General features: G+C 45.0%; 1 protein-coding gene across 1 annotated transcript; it reads right to left on the bottom strand.

The window, feature by feature from the left end:
* Window positions 1-26,670, bottom strand: hapln4 (hyaluronan and proteoglycan link protein 4). The gene is made up of 5 exons (XM_046293378.1): window positions 26,500-26,670; window positions 21,479-21,599; window positions 12,401-12,763; window positions 2,912-3,214; window positions 1-1,315 (listed from the first exon to the last, which is right to left on the bottom strand). The coding sequence occupies exons 1-5, from the start codon at window positions 26,500-26,502 to the stop codon at window positions 933-935; spliced, it is 1,173 nt and encodes a 390-aa protein (XP_046149334.1). The 5' UTR covers window positions 26,503-26,670; the 3' UTR covers window positions 1-932.
* Between the last annotated feature and the right edge of the window lie 300 nt (window positions 26,671-26,970).

The following is a 26,970-nucleotide window of genomic DNA, read 5'->3' as shown; positions in this document are numbered from 1 at the left end:
TATTGTCAATATCGAATTTATTACTTTTGAATCACAGCTTCAGCATATAGCCCTCGCTATAGATACAATTCATACATCAAGATAATGACTGATACAGTTAAATTGTGGTTTTCACAATTGAACAAATAGTGCAATCAATGGCCATGGCTGCATAGAAACATGGTGTAATCAAGCAGCTATTAAAGCAGCTATAACAAAGTTCAGTTAGATCAGCATCAGTTACTAAAATTAGCTCCAGGTAAAACATGCTTGCTATAGACTAACCATTTCCTCATAAAATATATCTAATTAAAAGTGCAACATTCACTATGTTTATTGAGCTCTGGTCGGTTGCCAGTACTTAGTTAGTTACTGAGGAGAAACGTTTCAGATGGCTCTACCCAAACATGGCAACCGGATAGAGGCGGACGACTGGGGGCGCAGTAGAACTCAAAGGGCACCTCTAAGCAGTGCTCTGCCATGCCAGGCAAAGCTTGGGCATCATGCTGGCACCTGGCAACATTTGCAGATAGATTAGGCATGATAGTAGTCTGCTTTTCCTTCAGAAATGAAGCCACTTGGAGAACAGAACACACTGTGAAGTCTGAGCCCCCATTATGCCTGTGGTCTCTCTCCATGTCTCTAATAGACACATAGTAAACAATGGCATTCATTTTTGTGCCTGGGAAATAATGATCTGATGCATTTACTAGCCTCTCTGAGACAATGGTGTGCGCACAAACCAACCTCAACATGACTGCCACCTCATTTAAGACAAGAGAAATCACAGAGATAAAGATTCCGCCCCTAACTGAACCACACTCTTTCTGGTGAATCCTGCTGCAAATTAGCATGTCTTGTCAGTAATGTTCAGCAACATTGTTTATTTTAAAGCAATGGATGGAGCTATGTTGTAGCAGCAGTGATCCTAAGAAACCCTCGTCTCAGTCTCTCTAGATGTTTCTGGTGGTAGTGGTGTTCATGGGGATGTCCTTGCTGCTCTTCCCTGGGCGCTGTGTCATCTTAACTACATCAACATTAACATTCTCTTGGTTCTTGCGGAAGCAGTAAACCCCGTAGAGGCGGAACTTCAAGTCGGGGAAGCCCAGGTGGCGGACCCCCGGTTGGGGCCCTCCGCAGCGGGTGCGTGGGTTGACGATGGGGTAGCGGATACTTGCGTCCTCCAGCCAGCCGGCCTCACAGCGATCCAGTAGCTGGATCTTCCAGGCAGCATAGAGCTGACCCACCTTGGCCACCACCGAGCTGTCACGCAGGCACGCCTTCACTGCCTCAGCATAGTTAACCTTCTTAAAACGCTTCAGGAAATACACCTCACCTGGAGGAGAGAGGAGGGGAGGAGAGAGAGAGAGAGAGAGAGAGAGAGAGAGAGAGAGAGAGAGAGAGAGAGAGAGAGAGAGAGAGAGAGAGAGAGAGAGAGAGAGAGAGAGAGAGAGAGAGAGAGAGAGAGAGAGAGAGAGAGAGACAAAGACAAAGACAAAGACAAAGAGAGAAATTGCCAGGGGTGTGAGACAAAGAAATAAAGACAGGGAACCACATGAGACAGCAGCAGATTCCCTGAGGGGAGAGATCCTGAGTTCTTATGGCCTAGACCAGTCTGATACCTCGCCTGTAGAATGTGTTCCCAATCTCTAATCAACCGAACATCGGTCTGGGCAGCTGCTCAAAATCGAAAAGCAATACAGCATCGGTGGACAGTAAAATACTTCAATTTCTACTTGCATCTTGCACTGGGAAGACTTCTCGCCTACCAGAATTTACAGAATTGGAATCATGATTGCAGAAAGTATTTGAGCTAAAATGAAGCTGAGTTAAGTTTTTACAGAGAGAAATAAAAAAGCAACCCTAGAAAACACAGGGTAGTTTTCTACCACAGAACGGCTGCCAACAGCCTTACTCTTGGCTATCGATTTTGCGTTTGTTTATGTGGCTGATGCCTGTTAGGGAGGAATATTGTCTCATATTTCCCCAAAGGCTACTGTGTTAATATCTTCCAGCTGGTCAGTGCAACAGTATCCCCTACCATTACTCCTGAAGATAGCCCCCATCTCAGGCCAGTCTGTCTGTTGACTGTCATTAACTCACTGCAATGAAGAGACTGCTAGGCCTCCACTATGAAGAACCAGGTTAATGTTGGACTATGGCTACTGTGTACTTTATCTTCTCTAGTTCAGATTTGTTTTAATTTGATTTATTTAACCTTTATTTAACTAGGCAGATGCTCAGATATTGTTGACAAAATGACTTTTACTTTACTGTTCACAGGAAGAAAATCATTAGTTTTATTCAGTCTCAGGAGAATAAAAAAAATGAAAATCTATTTTGTCTCGGAATGCATCCAATGTTGTTATTTCTTTGCCGACTGAGTCACAATCTTACCGTAGCACTCAACGGCTGTACCCATAAATCAAGATTCTCCAAATTGAATGTTTCAATTCCCTGGTAGCATATGGATAATTCTGTCATGATGAGTTCTTGTACAGTAGAGCAGCAGTGTAGCAGCAGTGCTCCTAAATTTGTTTTGAGCCATAGAACCAGGCTAGGCTTCTTCCCCTGCCACGACTGTGTGGAAGTGTTGATGGAAATCAAAGGAGAGGAGATAAAAGCACAGCTAGAAGACCCTGTGGCCCTTTTAAGAGGGCGGAATCAACACAAGGTTAGGGGATCACAGGCAGGGATCAGAGACAGGCTCCTATCGCTGCTGTGGACTCTGGCTGCATCTTAATACATCTTGCCTCATCTCCCTCCCTTCGTCTGCACAGATCTGAAAACACTGTATAGTCAGAGCAGAGGCAATACAGTGGAAAGATATCTGGGGAATCTACCCGTCACCAATCAATGTTCATATATCTCATCTGCTCAAGAAAAGTACAAAGTAAGCATGGAAAGGACCCCACACACACCACACACTCACCATTGAGGTTGGAGGTGAAACAGAAGGCATCGTAGCGCTCATCCTCTTTGTGTCTGTAGCCGTAGTTGCGTACCCCTGCAGGGGTGTCCTTGCGGCCACACTGGTCCCGGGGGTGGGAGATGGGGTACTGGACGGAGCCGTCCTCCAGCCAGCCTGCGTTGCACCAGTCCAGGCCCTCTAGCCAGGCCTTGTGGAGCTGGGCATGGGAGGCCAGGATGGCATCCTGCTCCTTACACACGTCCTCAGCCTGGTGGTAATTGAGCTTGTAGCGCCCCACCCGTGGGTAGTATGGGAACACCACGCCTGGAGGAGAGAGAGAGATACTGAACTATGAGGACAAGTTACTCATGTTGTGAAAGCTGAAAAACACTAACTCCATTCTGCCTGTTACATTTTCAAATACTTCATTTTTCATTTTGACTGAGGTCTTACACCACATATAACCCATCAAACCGCTACAGAGGGCAGTGAGTAAAGCCCAATACATCACTGGGGCACAGCTCTCTGTCATCCAGGACATCTATACCAGGCGGTGTCAGAGGAAGGCCCTACAAAATTGTGAAAGACTCCAGTCACCCAAGGCATAGACTGTTCTCTCTGCTACCGCATGGCAAGCGATAGCGATGCACCAAGTCTGGAACCAACGGACTTGGTGCATCAGAACCAACCAATAAAATAAAATACATTTTTATTTGTCACAGGTGCTGAATACAACAGTTACAACCTTACAGTGAAATGCTTACATACAAGCCCTTAACCAACAATGCTTTAAGAAGTTATGAAAAAAAAGTTAAGTAAAAAAAATGAAAATAAAATTAAAATAATGAAACAGAAGCAGTAAAATAACAAGAGAGGCTATATACAGGGGGTACCGGTACTGAGTCAATGTGGAGGCTATATACAGGGGGTACCGGTACTGAGTCAATGTGGAGGCTATATACAGAGGGTACCGGTACTGAGTCAATGTGGAGGCTATATACAGGGGGTACCGGTACTGAGTCAATGTGGAGGCTATATACAGAGGGTACCGGTACTGAGTCAATGTGGAGGCTATATACAGGGGGTACCGGTACTGAGTCAATGTGGAGGCTATATACAGGGGGTACCGGTACTGAGTCAATGTGGAGGCTATATACAGAGGGTACCGGTACTGAGTCAATGTGGAGGCTATATACAGGGGGTACCGGTACTGAGTCAATGTGGAGGCTATATACAGGGGGTACCGGTACTGAGTCAATGTGGAGGCTATATACAGGGGGTACCGGTACTGAGTCAATGTGGAGGCTATATACAGGGGGTACCGGTACTGAGTCAATGTGGAGGCTATATACAGAGGGTACCGGTACTGAGTCAATGTGGAGGCTATATACAGGGGGTACCGGTACTGAGTCAATGTGGAGGCTATATACAGGGGGTACCGGTACTGAGTCAATGTGGAGGCTATATACAGGGGGTACCGGTACTGAGTCAATGTGGAGGCTATATACAGAGGGTACCGGTACTGAGTCAATGTGGAGGCTATATACAGGGGGTACCGGTACTGAGTCAATGTGGAGGCTATATACAGGGGGTACCGGTACTGAGTCAATGTGGAGGCTATATACAGGGGGTACCGGTACTGTCAATGTGGAGGCTATATACAGGGGGTACCGGTACTGTCAATGTGGAGGCTATATACAGGGGGTACCGGTACTGAGTCAGTTTGTGGGGGAACCAGTTAGTTGAGGTAATTGAGGTAATATGTACATGTAGGTAGAGTTAAAGTGACTATGCATAGATTATAAACAGAGAGTAGAAGCAGCGTAAAAGGGGGGTCTGGGTAGCCCTTTGATTAGCTGTTCAGGAGTCTTATGGCTTGGGGGTAGAAGCTGTTTAGTAGCCTCCTGCACCTAGACTTGGCGCTCCGGTACCGCTTCCCATGCGGTAGTAGAGAGAACAGTCTATGACTGGGGTGGCTGGAGTCTTAGACAATTTTTAGGGCATTCCTCTGACTGCTTGATATAGAGGTCCTGGGTGGCAGGAAGCTGGGCCCCAGTGATGTACTGGGCCGTACGCAATACCCTCTGTAGTGCCATTAAAAAAAAAATGTTTACCTTTATTTAACTAGGCAAGTCAGTTAAGAACAAATTCTTATTTTCAATGACGGCCTAGAAACAGTGGGTTAACTGCCTGTTCAGGGGCAGAACGACAGATTTGTACCTTGTCAGTTTGGGGATTTGAACTTGCAACCTTCCGTTTACTAGTCCAACGCTCTAACCACTAGGCTTCCATGCCGCCTTGTGGTCAGAGGCCGAGCAGTTGCCATACCAGGCAGTGATGCAACCAGTCAGAATGCTCTCGGTTTTGCAGCTGTAGAACCTTTTGAAGATCTGAGGTCCCATGCCAAATCTTTTCAGTCTCCTGAGGGGGAATAGGCTTTGTCATGCCCTCTTCACGACTATATTGGTTTGTTTGGACCATGATCATTTGATGGTGATATGGACACCAAGGAACTTGAAGCTCTCAACCTGTTCCACTACAGCCCTGTTAATGAGAATGGGGGCGTGCTCGGTCCTCCTTCTCCTGTAGTCCACAATCATCTCCTTTGTCTTGATCACGGGGAGGGAGAGGTTGGTGTCCTGGCACCACCCGGCAAGGTCTCTGAACTCCTCCCTATATGCTGACTCATCATTTTGGGTGATCAGCTCTACCACTGTTGTGTCGTCAGCAAACTTGATGATGGTGTTGGAGTCATGCCTGGCCGTGCAGTCATGAGTGAACAGGGAGAATAGGAGGGGGCTGAATATGCACCCCTGAGGGGCCCCCATGTTGAGGATCAGTGTGGCGGCTGTGTTGCTCCCTACCCTTACCACCTGGGGGTGGCCCGTCAGGAAGTCCAGGATCCAGTTGCAGAGGGAGGTGTTTAGTCCCAGGATCCTTAGCTTAGTGATGAGCTTTGAGGGCACTATGGTGTTGAACGCTAGGCTGAAGTCAATAAATGGCATTCTCACATAGGTGTTCCTTTTGTCCAGGTGGGAAAGGGCAGTGTGGAGTGCAATATAGATTGCGTAACATGTGGATCTGTTTGGCATTATTCAAATTGGAGTGAGTCTAGGGTTTCTGGGATAATGGTGATGATGTGAACCATGACCAGCCTTTCAAAGCATTTCATGGTTACAGATGTGAGTGCTACGGGTCGGTAGTCATTTAGGCAGGTAACCCACTGTTCCTAGGCCGTCATTGAAAATAAGAATTTGTTCTTAACTGACTTGCCTACTTAAAAAAGGTGAAGAAAAATAAACTCAGTCAGTGAAGAGACTTGCCAGTTGGTCAGCACTTGCTCGCAATACACGTTCTGGTTATGTGTCTGTTATGTGTCTGGCCCTGTAGCCTTGTGAATGTTGACCTGTTTAAAGGTCTTCTTCACATCGGCTATGGAGAGCATGATCACACAGTCGTCCGGAGCGGCTGGTGCTCTCATGCATGTTTCAGTGTTACTTGCCTTGAAGTGAGGCAAGTAACACTAGCTCATCTGGTAGGTTCGTGTCACTGGCCACTTTCTTATTGTGCTTCCCTTTGTAGTCTGTAATAGTTTCAAGCCCTGCCACATCCGATGAGCGTCACAGCCGGTGTAGTACGATTCAATGTTAGTCTTGTATTGACGCTTTGCCTGTTTGACAGTTCGTCGAGGGCATAGCGGGATTTCCTATAGGCTTCTGGTTTAGAGTCCCGCTCCTTGAAAGCGGCAGTGCGGATGTTGCCTTGTTTGGTTATGTACATACGGTCACTGTGGGGATGGTGTCATCAATGCACTTATTGATGAAGTCAGTGACTGATGTGGTGTACTCCTCAATGTCATCAGAAGAATCCTGGAACATATTCCAGTCTGTGCTAGCAAAACAGTCCTGTAGCTTAGCATCTGCTTCATCTGACCACTTTCTTATTGACCGAGTCACTGGTGCTTCCTACTTTAGTTTTTGCTTGTAATCAGGAATTATGGTCAGATTTGCCATAGAGGGTGAGGGAGAGCTTTGTATGCATCTTTGTGTGTGGAGTAAAGGTGGTCTAGAGTTTTTTCCCTCTGATTGCACATGCTGATAGAAATGAGGTAAAACTGATTTGAGTATACAGCTCATTGAGTGCGGTCTTAGTGCCAGCATCGGTCTGCAGGGGTAAACAGACAGCTATGAAAAATATAGATGTAAACTCTCTTGGTTAATTGTGTGGTCTACAGCTTATCATGAGATTCTCTACCTCAGGCGAGCAAAACCTCGAGACTTCCTTAGATTTCGTGCACCAGCTGTTGTTTACAAATATGCATAGGCCGCCTCCCATTGTCTTACCAGAGGCCGCTATACTATCCTGCCGGAAAAGCTTAAAACCCGCCAGCTCTATGTTAATCATGTTTTCGTTCAGCCACGACTCGGTGAAACATAATACATTACAGTTTTAATGTCCTTTTGGTAGGATATATGCATGCTCGTAGTTTGTCTATTTTATTGTCGATTATGAAGGGAGATTACCCTCTCGGCGACGGATCCTTACAAGGCACCCAGACCGTCGTCCATGATATACCTCCATCTTTTCCTTCTACGAATGACGGGGATGAGGGCCTTGTCTGGTGTCTGGAGTAAATCCTTCCCATCCGAATTGTTGAAGAAGAAGATTTCCTCAAGAACGGGGTGAGTAATCGCTGCCCTGATATCAAGAAGCTATTTTCGGTCATAAGACACGGTGGCAGAAACATTATGTACAAAATAACACAATTGGTTACGGGATCGTAAAATGGCAGCCATCTCCTTCGGCACCATTGTACGTAACAGCTTCTACCCCCAGGACCCTGAACAGCTTCTACCCCCAAGCCATAAGACTGCTAGTTAAATAGTTAACCAACATCTATCCGGACTATCTGCATTGACCCCTTTTGCACTAACTCTTTCGACTCATAACATACGCTGCTGCTACCGTTTATTATTTATCCTGTTGCCTAGTCTCTTTATCCCTACATATATGTACATGTCGACCTCAATTACCTCGTATCCATGCACATCAACTCGGTACTGGTACCCTATGTATATAACCAAGTTATCATTACTCGTTGTGTAAAGAAACAGTCACAGGTCACCAAGTCCAACATAGCTTTAGCGTGTAAATCAGCTCAAAAGATGTGTCAGCATCGAGTAATTGTCTCTGGCCCCGGTTAGGGGGAGTGATGAGCTCTACAGCAGTCTCACAACACAATCGCTGGTTGAAAACTGTTTTCTGCCCCTCCCAAAAGATAGAATTTGTAGATAATTGGCCCTCTTTCTGGGACTCACCCACAAACAGGACAAAGCCTGGCCTGTTGAGGAGTGACGGACTCCATCCTAGCTGGAGGGGTTCTCTCGATTATCTACGAACATAGACAGGGCTCTAACTCCCCTAGCTCCACAATGAAATAGGGTGCAGGCCAGGCAGCAGGCTGTTAGCAAGCCTGCCAGCATAGTGGAGTCTGCCACTAGCACAGTCAGTGTTGTCAGCTCAGCTATCCCCATTGAGACGGTATCTGTGACTCGACCTAGGTTGGGCAAAACTAAACATGGCGGTGTTTGCCATTCCTGCCATTATTGAAAGAGATCGTGATACCTCACATCTCAAAATTGGGCTACTTAATGTTAAATCCCTCACTTCCAAGGCAGTTATAATCAATGACCTAATCACTGATCATAATCTTGATGTGATTGGCCTGACTGAAACATGGTTTAAGCCTGATGAATTTACTGTGTTAAATGAGGCCTCACCTCCTGGTTACACTAGTGACCATATACCCCACGCATCCCGCAAAGGCGGAGGTGTTGCTAACATTTACTATAGCAAATGTCAATTTACAAAACAAAAAAAATAGTTTTCGTCTTTTGAGCTTCTAGTCATGAAATCTATGCAGCCTACTCAATCACTTTTTAAGGCTACTGTTTACAGGCCTCCTTGGCCATATACAGTGTTCCTCACTGAGTTCCCTGAATTCCTATCTGACCTTGTAGTCATAGCAGATAATATTCAAATTTTTGGTGACTTTAATATTCACATGGAGAAATCCACAGACCCACTCCAAAAGCCTTTCGGAGCAATCATCGACTCAGTGGGTTTTGTCCAACATGTCTCCGGACCTACTCATTGCCACAGTCATACTCTGGACCTAGTTTTGTCCCATGGAATAGATGTTGTGGATCTTAATGTTTTTCCTCATAATCCTGGACAATTGGACCACCATTTTATTACGTTTGCAATAGCAACAAATAATCTGCTCAGAACCCAACCAAGGAGAATCAAAAGTCGTGCTATAAATTCTCAGACAACACAAAGATTACTTGATGCCCTTCCAGACTCCCTCTGCCTACCCAAGGACGTCAGAGGACAAAAATCAGTAAACCACCTTGCTGAGGAACGCAATTTAACCTTGCGCAATACCCTAGATGCAGTTGCACCCATAAAAACAAAAAACATTTGTCATAAGAAACTAGCTCTCTGGTATACAGAAAATACCCAAGCTCTGAAGCAAGCTTCCAGAAAATTGGAACGGAAATGGCGCCACACCAAACTGGAAGTCTTCCGACTAGCTTGGAAAGACAGTACCGTGCAGTATTGAAGAGCCCTCACTGCTGCTTGATCTTCCTATTTCTCCAACTTAATTGAGGAAAATAAGAACAATACAAAATATATTTTTGATACTGTCGCAAAGCTAACTAAAAAGCAGCATTCCCCAAGAGAGGATGGCTTTCACTTCAGCAGTAAGAAATTCATGAACTTCTTTGAGGAAAAGGTCATGATCATTAGAAAGCAAATTAAGGACTCCTCTTTAAATCTGCGTATTCCTCCAAAGCTCAGTTGTCCTGAGTCTGCACAACTCTGCCAGGACCTCGGATCAGAGAGACACACAAGTGTTTTAGTATTATATCTCTTGACACAATAATGAAAATAATCATGGCCTCTAAACCTTCAAGCTGCATCCTGGACCCTATAACTAAACTACTGAAAGAGCTGCTTCCTGTGCTTGGCCCTCCTATGTTGAACATAATAAACGGCTCTCTATCCACCGGATGTGTACCAAACTCACTAAAAGTGGAAGTATTAAAGCCTCTCTGAAAAATCCAAACCTTGACCCAGAAAATATTTTTTAAACTATGGAATCTCCCATTCCTCTCAAAAGAAATTGAAAAAGCTGTTGGCAGCAACTCACTGCTTTCCTGAAGACAAACAATGTAAACAAAATGCTTCAGTCTGATTTTAGACCCCATCATAGCACTGAGACTGCACTTGTGAAGGTGGTAAATGATATTTTAATGGCGTCAGACCGAGGCTCTGTATCTGTCCTCGTGCTCCTAGACTTTAGTGCTGCTTGAGATACCATCGATCACCATTCTTTTGGAGAGATTGGAAACCCAAATTGGTCTAAACAGACAAGTTCTGGCCTGATCTTATCTGTCGGAAAGATATCAGTTTGTCTTTGTGAATGGTTTGTCCTCTCACAAATCAACTGTAAATGTCGGTGTTTCTCAAGGTTCCGTTTTAGGACCACTATTGTTTTCACTATATATTTTACCTCTTGGGGATGTCATTCGAAAACATCATGTTAACTTTCACTGCTATGCAGATGACACACAGCTGTACATTTCAATGAAACATGGTGAAGCCCCAAAAATGCTCTCGCTGGAAGCCTGTGTTTCAGATAAAGAAGTGGATGGCTGCAAACTTTCTACTTTGAAATTCGAACAAAACAGAGATGCTTGTTCTAGGTCCCAAGAAACAAAGAGATCTTCTGTTGAATCTGACATGGTTGTACAGTTGTCTCAAATAAAACTGTAAAGGACCTCGGCGTTACTCTGGACCCTGATCTCTATTTTGACGAACATATCAAGACTGTTTCAAGGACAGCTTTTTTCCATTTACGTAACATTGCAAAAATCTGAAATGTTCTGTCCAAAAATGATGCAGAAAAATGAATCCATGCTTTTGTTACTTCTAGGTTAGACTGCTGCAATGCTCTACTTTCCGGCTACCCGGATAAAGCACTAAATTAACTTCAGTTAGTGCTAAATACGGCTGATAGAATCCTGACTAGAACAAAAAAATGATCATATTACTCCAGTGCTAGCCTCCCTCCATTGGCTTCCTGTTATGGCCAGGACCGATTTCAAGGTTTTACTGCTAACCTACAAAGCATTACATGGACTTGCTCCTTCCTATAGAGCTCCATTTTTATGGAATGGTCTGCCTACCCATGTGAGAGACGTAGACTCGGTCTCAACCTTCAAGTCTTTATTGAAGACTCATCTCTTCAGTAGGTCCTATTATTGAGTGTAGTCTGGCCCAGGAGTGGGAAGGTGAACAGAAAGGAACTGGAGAAACGAACCACCCTTGCTGCCCCTGCCTGGCTGGTTCCCCTCTCTCCACTGGGATTCTCTGCCTATAACCCCATTACAGGGGCTCAGTCACTGGCTTACTGGTGCTCTTCCATGCCGTGCCTAGGAGGGGTGCATCACTTGAGTGGGTTGAGTCACTGACGTGTTCTTCCTGTCTGGGTTGGCACCCCCCCTTGGGTTGTGCCGTGGCAGAGATTTTTATGTGCTATACTCGGCCTTGTCTCAGGGTGGTAAGTTGGTGGTTGAAGATATCCCTATAGTGGTGTGGGGGCTGTGCTTTGGCAAAGTGGGTCGGGTTATATCCTGCCTGTTTGGCCCTGTCCGGGAGTATCATCGGATGGGGCCACAGTGTCTCCTGACCCGTCCTGTCTCAGCCTCCAGTATTTATGCTGCTGTTTATGTGTCGGGAGGCTAGGGTCAGTCTGTTATATCTGGAGTATTTCTCCTGTCTTATCCGGTGTCCTGTGTGAATTTAAGTATGTTCTCTCTAATTCTCTCTTTCTCCCTTTCTTTCTTTCTCTCTCTCAGAGGACCTGAGCCCTAGGACCATGCCTCAGGACTACCTGGCATAATGACTCCTCGTTGTCCCCAGTCCACCTGGCAGTGCTGCTGCTCCAGTTTCAACTGTTCTGCCTGCGGCTATGGAACCCTTACCTGTTCACTGTGATTACTATTATTTGACCATGATCCATGTTTGATCATTTATGAACATTTGAACATCTTGGCCATGCTCGGTTATAATCTGTTATAATCTCCACCCGGCACTGGCCACCCCTCATAGCCTGCTTCCTCTCTAGGTTTCTTCCTATGTTTTGGCCTTTCTAGGGAATTTTTCAGAGCCACCGTGCTTTTACACCTGCATTGCTTGCTGTTTGGGGTTTTAGGCTGGGTTTCTGTACAGCACTTTGATATATCAGCTGATGTAAGAAGGGCTATATAAATAAATTTGATTTGATTTGTGTATGTATTCCTTATGTTATAATTGTTTTTCTCTGCATTGTTGGGAAGGGCCCATACGTCAGCATTTCACTGTTAGTCTACACCTGTTGTTTACGAAGCATATGAAAATCAAATGTGATTTGATTTGAACCCTTCAACCTTAACCCCTGACCTTCAAGATCCAGGTTGACAAATCCCGTGTCGTCCTCCATGTCGTTGGTGACCTCGCACTCGTAGCGTCCGTAGTCCTCCAAAGTGACGTTGTGGATGATGACAGATGCGTCTCCCGGTCCATTCTGTTCTAGGGACACACGACCCCGGTACGATCTGAACACCCTCTGCTGAAGGCCCAACGCCACAAACACGTCCTCAAACACCAGTGCATCCGTCACCTTGGTCCACTTGATGCGGATGCGGTTGGGGTCGGAGCTCTCGGGTTCGTGGTGGTAGCGGCAGGGCAGAGTGATGGAGCCTCCCCGGTGTGTGATCACTTTACCAGGGGCGGTCTGAACGATCACTGCTCCAGTGTCATCCTCTGGACACAAAGAGGGAGAATAAAGGAAGAAGAATGGTCAGGAGAGGTAAGGTTGGGAGGAATTATGCTTTTCAATGATCTGGTCCTGCAAGGGGGTCCACTCTGGCCTGCAGGTGGTTTGATTAACACATTATCATAATAATATTTTTTTTAAAAAATGTATTTTTTGGCAGGGAAAAAAACTCAATTTACTTTAACATGACTAAGACCAAATTGAAACCCTGTAGAAATGATATCGTACCTACATTCACACAGTTTTTTGACTGTTTCCAGCTCGCTAATGATCACATAAATGAAAGCTAGGCAGTCAGGGAGCATTGACAATTCCCTAAAAGACGGATAGAGGACAATTTGTTTTGCATTTTAACGGCGAGTGGAAAAAATGTCAGTGCGCCCCTCCAGACCTTATTGAAGAGTGAATATGATACCCTTGAGCTGACCTGTATCTGTACTTTACCTACAGTGCATTAGAAAGTATTCAGAACCCTTGACTTTTTCCACATTTTGTTATGTTACAGCCTTATTCTAAAATGGATTAAATACCTTTCCCCCCTCATCAATCTAAACACAATACTCCATAACGACAAAACCAAAACAGATGTTTTCAAAATTCTGCAAATTTATAAAAATGAAAGAATGAAATACCTTATTTACAAAAGTATTCCGACCCTTTGCAATGTTACTCGAAATTGAGCTCAGCTGCATCCTGTTTCCATTGATCATCCTTGAGATGTTCCTACAACTTGATTGGAGTCAACCTGTGAAAAATTCAATTGATTGGACATGATTTAGAAAGGCACACATCTGTCTATATAAGTGCATGTCAGAGCAAAGACCAAGCCATGAGGTCGAAGAAATTGTCTGCTGTGTTCCGAAACAGGATTGTGTTGAGGCACAGATCTGGGGTAGGGAACCCAAAAATGTCTGCAGGATTGAAGGTCCCCAAGAACAAAGTGGCCTCCATCATTCTTAAATGGAAGAAGTTTGGAACCACCAAGACTCTTCCTAGAGCTGGCCGCTCGGCCAAAATTAGCAATCGGGGAAGAAGGGCCTTGGTCAGCAAGGTGACCAAGAATCCAATGGTCACTCTGTCAGAGCTCCAGAGTTCCTCTGCAGCACTCCACCAATCAGGCCTATATGGCAGAGTGGCCAGACGGAAGCTACTCCTCAGTACAAGACATATGACAGCCCGTTTGGAGTTTGCCATAAGGCACCTAAAGAACTCTCAGACCATGAGAAACAAGATTCTCTATGATGAAACCAAAATTGAACTCTTTGGCCTGAATGCCAAGCGTCACGTCTGGAGTAAACCTGGCAACATCCCTACGGTGAATGATGCTATGGGGATGTTATTCAGTGGCAGGGACTGGGAGACTAGTCAGGATCGAGGGAAAGATGAACGGAGCAAACTTCAGACTGGGGCGCAGGTTCACCTTCCAACAAGACAAAGATCCTAAGCACAGCAGACAACACAGGAGTGGCTTCGAGACAAGTCTCTGAATGTCCTTGAGTGTCCCAGCCAGAGCCCGGACTTGACCCCAATCAAACATCTCTGGAGAGACCTGAAAATAGCTGTGCAGCGACACTCCCCATCCAACCTGACAGAGCTTGAGAGGATCTGCAGAGAAGAATGGGTGAAGCTCCCCAAATACACGTGTGCCAAGCTTGTAGCATCATACCCAAGAAGACTTGAGGCTGTAATCGCTGCCGAAGGTACTTCAACAAAGTACTGAGTAAAGGGTATGGATACTTCCATTTTTTAAAATTTGTAATACATTTGCAAACATTTCTAAAAATGTGTTTTTGCTTTGTCATTATGGGGTATTGTGTGTAGAGTGATAAAGGGGAAAAATGATTTAATCCATTTTAGTATAAGGCTGTAATGTAACACAATCTGGAAATGGTCGGAAAACTTTCCAAATGCACTGTATATAGGGACTACTGCTACAGTTATGGGAACCACCCAAACTTCAGTTAAAATATCAGGATAGTGAAAGTGTATATAATTAGATAGTCTTTGTGGATCTTCCTTGCTCACATACTATATTCTTCTCTCTACAATGGCTATCGTTTCCCCTGTGGGGGCCAATGGGGGTGAGGAGACGTGTCACCTGAGAGATGTGTGTTTCATCATCAAGACCAGACCCCAGCAAGCCTTGTTCTGTGTCCCTGGCACTGCCTCATCGAAGAAAGAACTTCTGAGCTTTGTTCAAATACCCGTACTAACATACTGTATACTACATACTTAATGAGTATATACTACATACTATATACTATTAGTTAACTTTTATTATACTGTAACCGAACGGTATCCTTTCAGTTGAATGTACTAGCTCTTTGCCTGTCTACCAGAAGTTGATGCTGTTGCTATGCAACCTCTTGCTAGCTAGTTAGCCTACAAATTACTAGTTAGACATTTTACAACTTCAGGTGTGTTCTTAAATTTAATTTGGAGTGTGCTCATAAATTCAGAGCATTGTCAGATTGTCCGTTTGTAAACTCCTCGAGCCGAGGAGTGAGGTTGATTTGAGCGTTCTTGCCTGGCAGTCATGTACCCAAGCTGACGTTGGCTACCTTGCTATCTACTTCCAGACACAAATGAAACCACTCTGACCATTTTACTCGCCCTAGCAGAGCTGGTTAGGTTGTTTTCATGTTATCCAGAGCATTGGTGACTGTAACTGTGCTGCTGGAAACAATTGAATATTCAACCAGTGTTGAGCTCTCGTAAATGAATTCTGCGCTCTGTACACTCAGACGAGAGTGCTCTGAAATCGGAGTAGATAGCCAGAGCAAATTTACGAAAGCACCCGAATGTCCACTGAGAACGCACAACGACTCTACCATTTAGCTAAGCTAAGAATGACGGGAATAATCAAGTAAATAAAAGTTGGCTAGTTAGTTAGATATCCTATTGTTAATACACTTGCAAGTTTGATGTATAAATAGCCAACTAATGTTAGGTAGCTAGCTAACATACCTGTACATACTGCTGTAATGATATGCTATGTGGTTTGTAAGGATAGCGTATCTAACAAATCGCCAGCCAATATAATGTGTAAGGTAACTTAGTTGAAAAGTCATTACTTTATTACATTGCTCAATGTAATATTTGTGTTGTGGAGAAATGACCAGGTAGGAGACGGGAGTACAGTTGGTTTTCGTTTAGTCAAAACCCCTCGTGCTCTACAGTTCGCGGCACCCTAGTGCGCATGTGCATGTCCTATTAGGTGTAGTAACGTAACACTGCCGTAATACATTACTGCTTAGAAACAGCACAGTAACTAATATAAACAGATGTAGATCCCAGATACTACACTCCTCCCCCATAGTGTTTAACTCCCAGAGAACAAGGTAAATACATTAGGGAACTACTAATGCAATATCTGAAAAATGCATTCTTTCAATTACTGGGTTGAAGCAGACTTTTCAAAGTCCAGCACAAATCCACTGGATTATTCTGCCCCGAAGATGGAGTTTGTGTCCCAATAACTAACTCAGGTCCCTTTCCTTTTATCTAGGACATATTAAAGTGTTTATTTGTTTTACTGTCTGTTACCTCCTTAACCTGTTATGCAGGTGAATGAGGACCCAAAAGCGACTTGGCGAAAACAGAGTCTTTATTCCAGTAAAGGAAATAGGCAATACTCCTAGACAAATCGGAGCAGAAAACAAAACATAAAAAACTAATTCCACTCGTAGTGACGAGGACAGACTGGAGACTCGACCATAAACTGTAGGTTGCCTCGGGAAGGCACCGACCGTAGCAGACTCAGACACCTGCTCACACGCAGCATCTGAGGGAAACAAGACACGACAGGGCGAGACAAAGACACAGCACGGCGAACAATATACAAGGATCCGACAGGACAGAAACGGAAAACAAGGGGAGAAATAGGGACTCTAATCAGAGGACAAGATAGGGAACAGGTGTGGAAAGACTAAATGAGTGAGTAGGAGAATGAGGAACAGCTGGGAGCAGGAACGGAACGATAGAGAGAGGAGAGAGAGGGAGGGAGAGAGAGAGGGATAGAAAAAGGGAACGAACCTAATAAGACCAGCAGGGGGAAACGAACAGAAGGGAAAGCATAATGACAAGACAATATAAGACAAAACATGACATAACCAGCTCAACTCACAGGTCAAGTTTTTGTGGTGCCCTTTGCTGTCGAATAGGATGTCTCGACTCCTCCTGGGCTTCCTGTGCTGGGACAGGTTTAGGTGGAAGGTCAGGCTCTGTCTCTCCTGTACATCCACAGTCAGGAGAATAGTCCTGGGGGTCGTTATTGTTCTTGTTCTCTCGGCATGTCTCTGCTGGGGCGTTGGACTGTAGCAGATGATCCACATGAACGTTGACCTGGCGATGACCAATTTGGACTTGATAAGTCAAGATCACACCTGAGTTCCACAAGCACTTAGGGTGTCTGAAATCACGTACCATCACCCTCTCTCCCTCTTTGAATTCTCTGGCAGTCTTTGAGTGTCTGTCATGAGACTTCTTCTGCTGTAGCTGGTGCTTTGCCTCAGTGCTTGACAAGTCTGGTTTCAACAATGTCAGGCGGGTACGTGGTTGGCGTTTCAGAAACAGTTCACCTGGTGTACATTCCGTTACTGTGTGTGGGGTGTTACGGTAATTAAACAGGAACCGGGGAAGCCTTTGGTGGGTGGGCACAGACTGAACCTCGAGTCTAGTCCAGGCCTTCTTAAAGGTTTGCACGGCTCCGCTGCTCCGTTTGATGCCGGATGGTAAGGTGGTGACAGGATGTGCCTTACTCCGTTATTCTTGAGAAACATTTCAAAATCATTTGACGTGAAAGGAGGGCCATTGTCCGATACGAGCTCCTTAACTAGTCCAAAGGATGCGAACAGGTGTCTGAGAAGATTGATGGTCTTCTCAGCTGTGGTCAGTTGAGTAGGGAACACTTCCATCCACTTGGAATGGACATCGACGACAACAAGGAAATGTTGCTTGTCAATCTCGGCGTAATCCACATGGATGCATTCCCAAGGTGTAGCAGCCCAGGACCATGAATGAAGAGGTGTAGCAGCCCAGGACCATGAATGAAGAGGCGCAGCAGCAGGCTTGTTGCGAACAGCTTCACAAGGTGTAGCAGCCCAGGACCATGAATGAAGAGGTGCAGCAGCAGGCTTGTTGAGAACAGCTTCACAAGGTGTAGCAGCCCAGGACCATGAATGAAGAGGTGCAGCAGCCCAGGACCATGGATGAAGAGGTGCAGCAGCCCAGGACCATGGATGAAGAGGTGCAGCAGCCCAGGACCATGAATGAAGAGGCGCAGCAGCAGGCTTGTTGCGAACAGCTTCACAAGGTGTAGCAGCCCAGGACCATGAATGAAGAGGTGCAGCAGCAGGCTTGTTGAGAACAGCTTCACAAGGTGTAGCAGCCCAGGACCATGAATGAAGAGGTGCAGCAGCAGGCTTGTTGAGAACAGCTTCACAAGGTGTAGCAGTCCAGGACCATGAATGAAGAGGTGCAGCAGCCCAGGACCATGGATGAAGAGGTGCAGCAGCCCAGGACCATGGATGAAGAGGTGCAGCAGCCCAGGACCATGGATGAAGAGGTGCAGCAGCCCAGGACCATGGATGAAGAGGTGTAGCAGCCCAGGACCATGGATGAAGAGGTGCAGCAGCCCAGGACCATGAATGAAGAGGTGCAGCAGCCCAGGACCATGAATGAAGAGGTGCAGCAGCCCAGGACCATGAATGAAGAGGTGCAGCAGCCCAGGACCATGGATGAAGAGGTGCAGCAGCCCAGGACCATGGATGAAGAGGTGCAGCAGCCCAGGACCATGGATGAAGAGGTGCAGCAGCAGGCTTGTTGCGAACAGCTTCACAAGGTGATCAGCCCAGGACCATGGATGAAGAGGTGCAGCAGCAGGCTTGTTGTGAACAGCTTCACAAGGTGTAGCAGCCCAGGACCATGGATGAAGAGGTGCAGCAGCAGGCTTGTTGTGAACAGCTTCACAAGGTGTAGCAGCCCAGGACCATGGATGAAGAGGTGCAGCAGCAGGCTTGTTGTGAACAGCTTCACAAGGTGTAGCAGCCCAGGACCATGGATGAAGAGGTGCAGCAGCAGGCTTGTTGCGAACAGCTTCACAAGGTGAGCAGCCCAGGACCATGGATGAAGAGGTGCAGCAGCAGGCTTGTTGCGAACAGCTTCACAAGGTGAGCAGCCCAGGACCATGGATGAAGAGGTGCAGCAGCCTAGGACCATGGATGAAGAGGTGCAGCAGCCCAGGACCATGGATGAAGAGGTGCAGCAGCCCAGGACCATGGATGAAGAGGTGTAGCAGCCCAGGACCATGGATGAAGAGGTGCAGCAGCCCAGGACCATGAAACACACCTGGGCTCGGGTGTGTCCCAGGATAAATGCACCTCTTCACCATTCATTGAGGAGACTCTCTCCATGCAGACACTGATAGATTTTGGGTTGTGGCATTTTTGTTTGTTTGTTTGTTTGTTTGTTTGTTTGTTTGTTTGTTTGTTTGTTTGTTTGTTTGTTTGTTTGTTTGTTTGTTTGTTTGTTTTGGTTTGCTTGGGCACCTTGCAAATTAATTACTTAAAAATCATATAATGTGATTTTCTGGATTTTTGTTTTAGATTCCGTCTCTCACAGTTGAAGTATACCTATGATAAAAATGACAGACCTCTACATGCTTTGTAAGTTGGAAAACCTGCAAAATCGTCCGTTTATCAAATACTTGTTCTCCTCACTGTACATTAAATCTAAGCCTACGGCTGTGGCATTTTTGTGGCTGTTTTTGTTTGTTTGCGTTGGCACCTTTCAACACCCCTCATTATCACATTAATGCATGCCACCACTCACTTATACTACTGATTACTGACTACACACACCATTGTTAATTGTCTTTAGTTAATAAATATATTTTGTTATTCCTTAGCTCCATGTTGTCTCCCTTTTTGTTATGAACTTTGAACCGGTTCATGACACTGTGTACAGGTACAGTGATCGGTAAGCTGCTCACAGCTGATGCTTAAAGTTAGAGAGGGAGATATAAGACTCAGTGATTTTTGCAATTCGTTCCAGTCATTGGCAGCGGAGAACTGGAAGGAAAGGCAGCCAAAGTAAGCGTTGGCTTTGGGGATGACCAGTGCAATATACCTGCTGGAGAGCGTGCTACGGTTGGGTGTTGCTATGGTGACCAGTGAGCTGAGATAAGGCAGTGCTTTACCTAGCAAAGACTTATAGATGACCTGGAGCCAGTGAGTTTGGCGATGGATATGTAGTGAGGGCAAGCCAACGAGAGCATACAGGTGGCAGTGGTGGGTAGCATATGGGGCTTTGGTGACAAAACAGATGGCACTGTGATAGACTACATCCAGTTTTCTGAGTAGAGTGATGGGGGCTATTTTATAAATGACATCGCCAAAGTTAAGGATCGGTAGAATAGTCAGTTTTATTAGGCTATGTTTGGCGGCAAGAGTGAAGGAGGCTTTGTTGCAAAATAGGACGCCGATTCATGATTTAATATTGGATTGGAGATGCTAAATGTGAGTCTGGAAGGAGAATTTACAGTCTAACCAGACACCTAGGTAGTTGTCCACATATTCTTAGTCAGAACCGTCCGGAGTAGTGATGCTAGTCGGACGGGAGGGCACGGGCAGCAATCGGTTGAAGAGTATGCACTTAGATTTACTAACATTTAAAAGCAGTTGGAGGCCACGGAAGGAGTGTATGGCGCTGAAGCTCGTTTGGAGGTTTGTTAGCACAGTGTCCAAAGACGGGCCAGATGTATACAGAATGGTGTTGTCTACGTAGAGGTGGATCAGATAATCACCAGCAGCAAGAGCGACATCAATGATGTATACAGAGAAAAGAGTCGGCCCGAGAATTGAACCCTGTGGCACCCCCAGAGACTTCCAGAGGTCCGGACAACAGGCACTTCGATTTGACACACTGAACTCTATCTGAGAAGTAGTTAGTGAACCAGGCGAGGCAGGCATTTGAGAAGCCAAGGCTATTGAGTCAGAACGCCACAGGATGTTTTTGTGCTGGTCAAGGGCAGTCAAGTCTGGAGTGAACCAAGGGCTATATCTGTTCTTAGTTCTACATTTTTTGAATGGGGCATGCTTATTTAAGATTGAGAGGAAAGCACCTTTGAAGAGCAACCAGGCTTCCTCTACTGACGGGATGAGGTCAATATCCTTCCAGGATACCCGGCCAGGTTGATTAGAAAGGCCTGCTCGCTGAAGTGTTTTAGAGAGCATTTGACAGTGATGAGGGGTGGCCGGTAGACCGCGGACCCATTACGCAAGCAGGCAATGAGGCAGTGATCGCTGAGATCCTGGTTGAAGACAGCAGAGGTATATTTAGAGGGCAAGTTGGTCAGGATATCTATGAGGGTGCCCATGGCTACGGATTTAGGGTTGTACCTGGTAGGTTCCTTGATAATTTGTGTGAGATTGAGAGCATCTAGCTTAGATTGTAGGACGGCCAGGGTGTTAAACTGGGACATGCTTAGGATACCTAACAGTACGAACTCTGAATATAGATGGGGGGGCGATCAATTCACATATGGTGTCCAGGGCATAGCTGGGGGCTGAAGGGGGTCTATAACAAGTGGCAACGGTGAGAGACTTGCTTCTGGAAAGATGGATTTTTGTAGCCTACGTACCTCAGTATGTAGTGAAGCAATATTTGTGGGATGGGGATAGAGACAAAGTCAGAGATCTTACCCAGTACATGAACAACTTTCCTCCTTCCCTTCTCAGCATCGGCAGGGAGGGAGGTCACAGAGAGGACAAAGGTTAGGACCACCCAGGTCACTGTCCCCAGGAACAGAGGCTGTGAGGAGTGCTGCAAGGGAGGCAGGGAGAGAGGGACACATTTGAGTTTGAGTTATGGTGGTGCCCAATGGTGCTGCTAGGCATTCCTAAGGCCTGAAATGGCTAACCTATATAACATGGAGGATGGACCAACTCCTATCTTGTTTAGGACATGACTAATGAGCAATTCTGCAACTGAACATCATGTGCTATATTATGCAGTGGTAAGAGAGTGCATTACACCATGTGATATAGCAATTCATGAATAGGGCTTCTAACGTCACCGGACTTGGCACTAAATTATAACCCCAGGAGAAAGAGCGAGGTGATGAAGCTGCTCAATTAAGTAATTCAGAAATGGTATTACACAATTAGTTAGTCCAATTGGTTTGACCAAGGGGGCATTTAAGTCTGTATGTAGGTTAAGGTTGGAATATGGTGAAGTATTAGTTCAACTTCATTGTACAGTAGAACACATACAGTACCAGTAAAAAGTTTGGACACACCTACTCATTCAAGGGTTTTAATTTGTACTATTTTCTACATTGTAGAATAATAAAGACATCAAAACTATGAAATATTGGAATTATGTAGAAACCAAAAAAGTGTTAAACTCAAAAAATATATATATATTTAGATTCTTCAAAGTAGCCACCCTTTTGCCTTGATGACAGCTTTGCACACTCTTGGCATTCTCTCAACCAGTTTCACCTGGAATGCTTTCTCAACTGTCTTGAGTTCCCACATATACTGAGCACTTGTTGGCTGCTTTTCCTTCACTCTGCGGTCCAACTCATCCCAAACCATCTCAATTGGTTTGAGGTCAGGTGATTGTGTAGGCCAGGTCATCTGATGCAGCACTCCATCCCTCTCCTTCTTGGTCAAATAGCCCTTACACAGCCTGGAGGTGTGTTGGGTCATTGTTCTGTTGAAAACAAATGATTATCCCACAAAGTGCATACCAGATGGGATGGCGTATCGCTGCAGAATGCTGTGGTAGCCATGCTGGTTTAGTGTGCCTTGAATTCTAAATACTTCACTGACAGTGTAACCAGCAAAGCACCCCAACACCATCACACCTCCTCCATGCTTCACGGTGGGAACCACACATGCGGAGATCACCCATTCACCTACTCTGCGTCTCACAAATTTGGACGCATCATACCAAAGGACAGATTTCCACCAGTCTAATGTCCATTGCTTGTGTTTCTTGACCCAAGCAAGTCTCTTCTTATTATTGGTGTTCTCTAGTAGTGGTTTCTTTTCAGCAATTCAACCAAGAAGGCCTGATTCAAGCAGTCTCCTCTGAACAGCAGAAATGCCTTCTGGAATGTGAACTTTTATGTGCCTTAATAACAGACTTGTATGTCATCTGTAAATACAAATAAAATTGTTAAATTACGAGCCTAGTTGGTTTAGCCGTGGAAAAAAAATCAACCTCCCCACTAGCCATGATTGGCTGCGACAATGAGTAGGCTGGACATGCCGAGAAATTAGTTCGGATTGGAATTCCATATAGCACGCTTCTGTCTATATAAGATGGTCTGTATGTGTAGCTAATCCTGTCTAACACTGATTCATGCAGGTTAGTAATGTCATGAGTTGGGATTATGGTTCATTGCTTAGCTAGCTAGTTAGCTACATGTCTTAACAAAAGACTCCACTATGGAAGTGTCCATTTCAATAGAATGTCACTACGACAAATGTTGATAGACCTAGCTGGTAAATCTACTCCGATTTCAGAGCACTCTTGTCTGAGTGTGCTAGAGTGCAGAATAACTTGACGAATTTACGAACTGTAAACACCCATTGAATATGGCCGGTGTCAGTAAATGTTGGCAAAAAAAGCCTAAATTGTTGCCAGCAGCACAGTTGCAGTCACCAACGCTCTGGATAACATAAAAACAGCCAAACCACTATTCTAGGGTGAGTAAAACGGTCTGTGAGCTGTTCTCTCATTTGCATCTGGAAGTAGATAGCAAGCTAGCCAACATTAGCCAATTAGCTTAGGTGCTTGACTGCTGTTGTTAGGACAGAACTCGGATAAACCCTTAGAGATGTGTGGGGCTAATGCTTAACAGGGTGTGAACGATGCTGAAAGGGTGGAGACAAAGAAGAGCTCTCCAGTAGGTACCAAAACATTCAAAGGCCATTTTCTAAAAAGTGAGGTTACAATTTTATCAACTTTCAAAGCAGAATTACTTTCCCATTGTCCCTCAAATGCAGCATATGCAATTCCATTTTGTAGCTCTGTGTCTCTGCTTTTATCCAATAAACACAAGTTCAGATTTTGTTACATAAGACCGAATCAAGGTGGTTGGTCACATTTGGGCAGCAATTTCTGAGGCTGGTAAATCTAATGAATTTATCCTCTGCAGCAAAAGTAACTCTGGGTCGTCCTTTCCTGTGGTGGTCCTCATGAGAGCCAATTTCATCATAGCATTTGATGGTTTTTGCGACTGCTCTTGAAGAAACGTTCAAAGAAATGTTAATTCTTCACTGACCTTCATGTCTGAAAGTAATGATGGACTGTCATTTCTCTTTGCTTATTTGAGCTGTTCTTGCCATAATATGGACTTGGTATTTTACCGAATAGGGCTATCTTCTGTATACCAACGCTATCTTGTCACAACACTACTGATTGGTTCAAACGCATTAAGCAGGGAAGAAATTACACAAATTAACTTTTAAAAACTTTTTACCTTTTCCTTGAAATTCATTCCAGGTGACTACATCATGAAGCTGGTTAAGATAATGCCAAGAGTGTGCAAAGCTGTCATCAAGGCAAAGGGTGGCTACTTTGAAGATTTTCAAATATGAAATATATTTTGATTTGTTTAACACGTTTTTGGTTACTACATAATTCCATGTGTGTTATACGGTGACTGAGTTCACCAGGAAGTGCATAGGAGATGTTGTACCCACTGTGACTATTAAAACCTTCCAAAAAAGAAACCGTGGATGGATGGCAGCATTGGCGCAAAACTGAAAGCGCAAACCACTGCATTTAACCATGGCAAGGGGACTGGAAATATGGTCAAATACAAAAAGTGTAGTTGTACCCTACATAAGGCAATCAAACAGGAAAAACGTCAGTACTGAGACAAAGTAGAGTTGCAATTCAACAGCTCAGGCACAATCATTTGTTTGGCAGGGTCTACAGACAATCACATACTACAAAGGAAAACCAGCCACGTCGCGGACACCAACGTTTTGCTTACAGTCAAGCTAAATACATTCTTTGCCCGCTTTGAGGATAACACAGTTCCACCAATGTGGCCTGCTACCAAGGACTGTGGGCTCTCCTTCTCCGTGGCTGACGCGAATAAGACATTTAAGCGTGTTGACCCTCACAAGGCTGCCGGCCCAGGCGACATCCCTAGCCGAGTCCTCCGAGCATGCGCAGTCCAGCTGGCTGGAGTGTTTACGAACATATTCAATCTCTCCCTATCCCAGTCTGATGTCTCCACATGCTTCAAGATGTCCACCATTGTTCCTGTTCCCAAGAAAGCAAAGGTTACTGAACTACATGACTATCGCCCTGTAGCACTCACTTCTGTCATCATGAAGTGCTTTGAGAGGCTAGTTAAGGATCATTTAGCCTCTACCTTACCTGACACCCTAGACGCACTTCAATTTGCTTACCGCCCCAATATATCCACAGACGATGCAATTGCCATCGCACTGCATAGTGCCCTATCCCATCTGGATAAGAGGAATACAAATGCAAGAATGCTGTTCATTGACTTTAGTGCAGCATTCAACACCATAGTACCCTCCAAGCTCATCATTAAGCTCGGGGCCCTGGGTGTGAACCCCGCCTTGTACAACTAGGTCCTGGACTTCCTGACGGCCACCCCCAGGTGGTAAAAACAGGAAACAACAACTCCACCTCAGTAGGCTGAAGAAATTTGGCTTGGCCCTTAAAACCCTCACAAATGTTTATAGATGCACAATTGAGAGCATCCTGTCAGGCTGTATCACCGCCTGGTACAGCAACTGCACTGCCCGCAACTGTAGAGCACCCGATGTCACAGGAAGGTCAAAAAGATCATCAAGAACATCAACCACCCGAACCACGGCCTGTTCTCCCCACTATCATTCAGAAGGCGAGGTCAGTACAGGTGCATCAAATGGGACCGAGAGACTGAAAAATAGCTTCTATCTGTTAAATAGCCATCGCTAGCCGGCTTCCACCCGGTTACGCAACCCTGCACCTTAGGCTGCTGCCTTATATACATAGACTTTGAATCACTGGCCACTTTAATAATGGAACCCTACTCACTTGCGCTAGGAAACATTTCGCTGATCCCGCAATAACATCTGCTAAACATCTGTATGTGAACAATAAAATGGTATTTTATTTGAACACAAGCATTTCGCTACATCCACAATAACATCTGCTAAAAATGTGTCTGTGACCAATACAATTTTATTTTATTCATAGTTTTGAGGTCTTCACTATTATTATACAATGTATAAAATAGTCCAAATAAAGAAAAACACTGGAATGAGTAGGTGTGTCCAAACTTTTGACTGGTACTGTGTATGGATACAATGACATACAGAGCCTCCAATGTTTAGAGGTTAAAAAAGTAAACAATAATATAATGAATGTAATAAAGAGTTGTTATTGCAGCAGAATACATTCCTTTTTAGGCACCTCTGCAATATTATACATTTTAATTGTCTATATAGATAGACTATAACAGGAACATGCAAATATGCTGCTGACCACATTGTGAACAAATAACCCGACATGCGCCACTCCAGTCTCCTTCACTCCGTCTCATCATGCACTGTACTGCAATAGTAGGCTACAGTACTGTAGCAACTAGTCAAGGTTACTGCAGGCTACAGTAATATCCCATGCAGTTATAAAAAAGACCGCATGATGCGCAGACACAGAGGCAACCCATCCCCCCACTTACCATTATTATCTCTTCAAGAATACTGCGTCTGTCTGAAGATATATATGCCGTATGTCGTTTACTCCAGCTGGGCTTTTAATGATATGGTGCAGTACTTGACTCATCCTCTCTCTCTCTATCCTGCAGTTAGCTTGCGGTCTCCTACCCTATAGCTGTTTCATTTTGTCATTGCAGGGGGAACTGCTGACGCTGGGCAGGACTGGGCTCGTTAGACTGTTCCGCAGTTCACTCATTTTAAGTATAATGATGATAATCACTATCAGAGAGTGGCACAGCAATTCACTGTCCTATCTTACTACAATGTAGGCTGTCATTCAGGGTACAGTAAGGGAACAACAGTGCTACAATGTTGCATTTGCTGTCACATTGACATGGTAAATTGTGCCAGCAGGTACACAATTTTTCAGAAATGCAGTGATAGTTACACTCAATCGCCGAAAACGTATTAAACTTAGCCTAGCAATGTTATCC

Source organism: Oncorhynchus gorbuscha, linkage group LG02 (assembly GCF_021184085.1).
Source record: "Oncorhynchus gorbuscha isolate QuinsamMale2020 ecotype Even-year linkage group LG02, OgorEven_v1.0, whole genome shotgun sequence".
Taxonomy (NCBI): Eukaryota; Metazoa; Chordata; class Actinopteri; order Salmoniformes; family Salmonidae; genus Oncorhynchus; species Oncorhynchus gorbuscha.
This window is presented reverse-complemented; position numbering and strand designations above follow the sequence as displayed.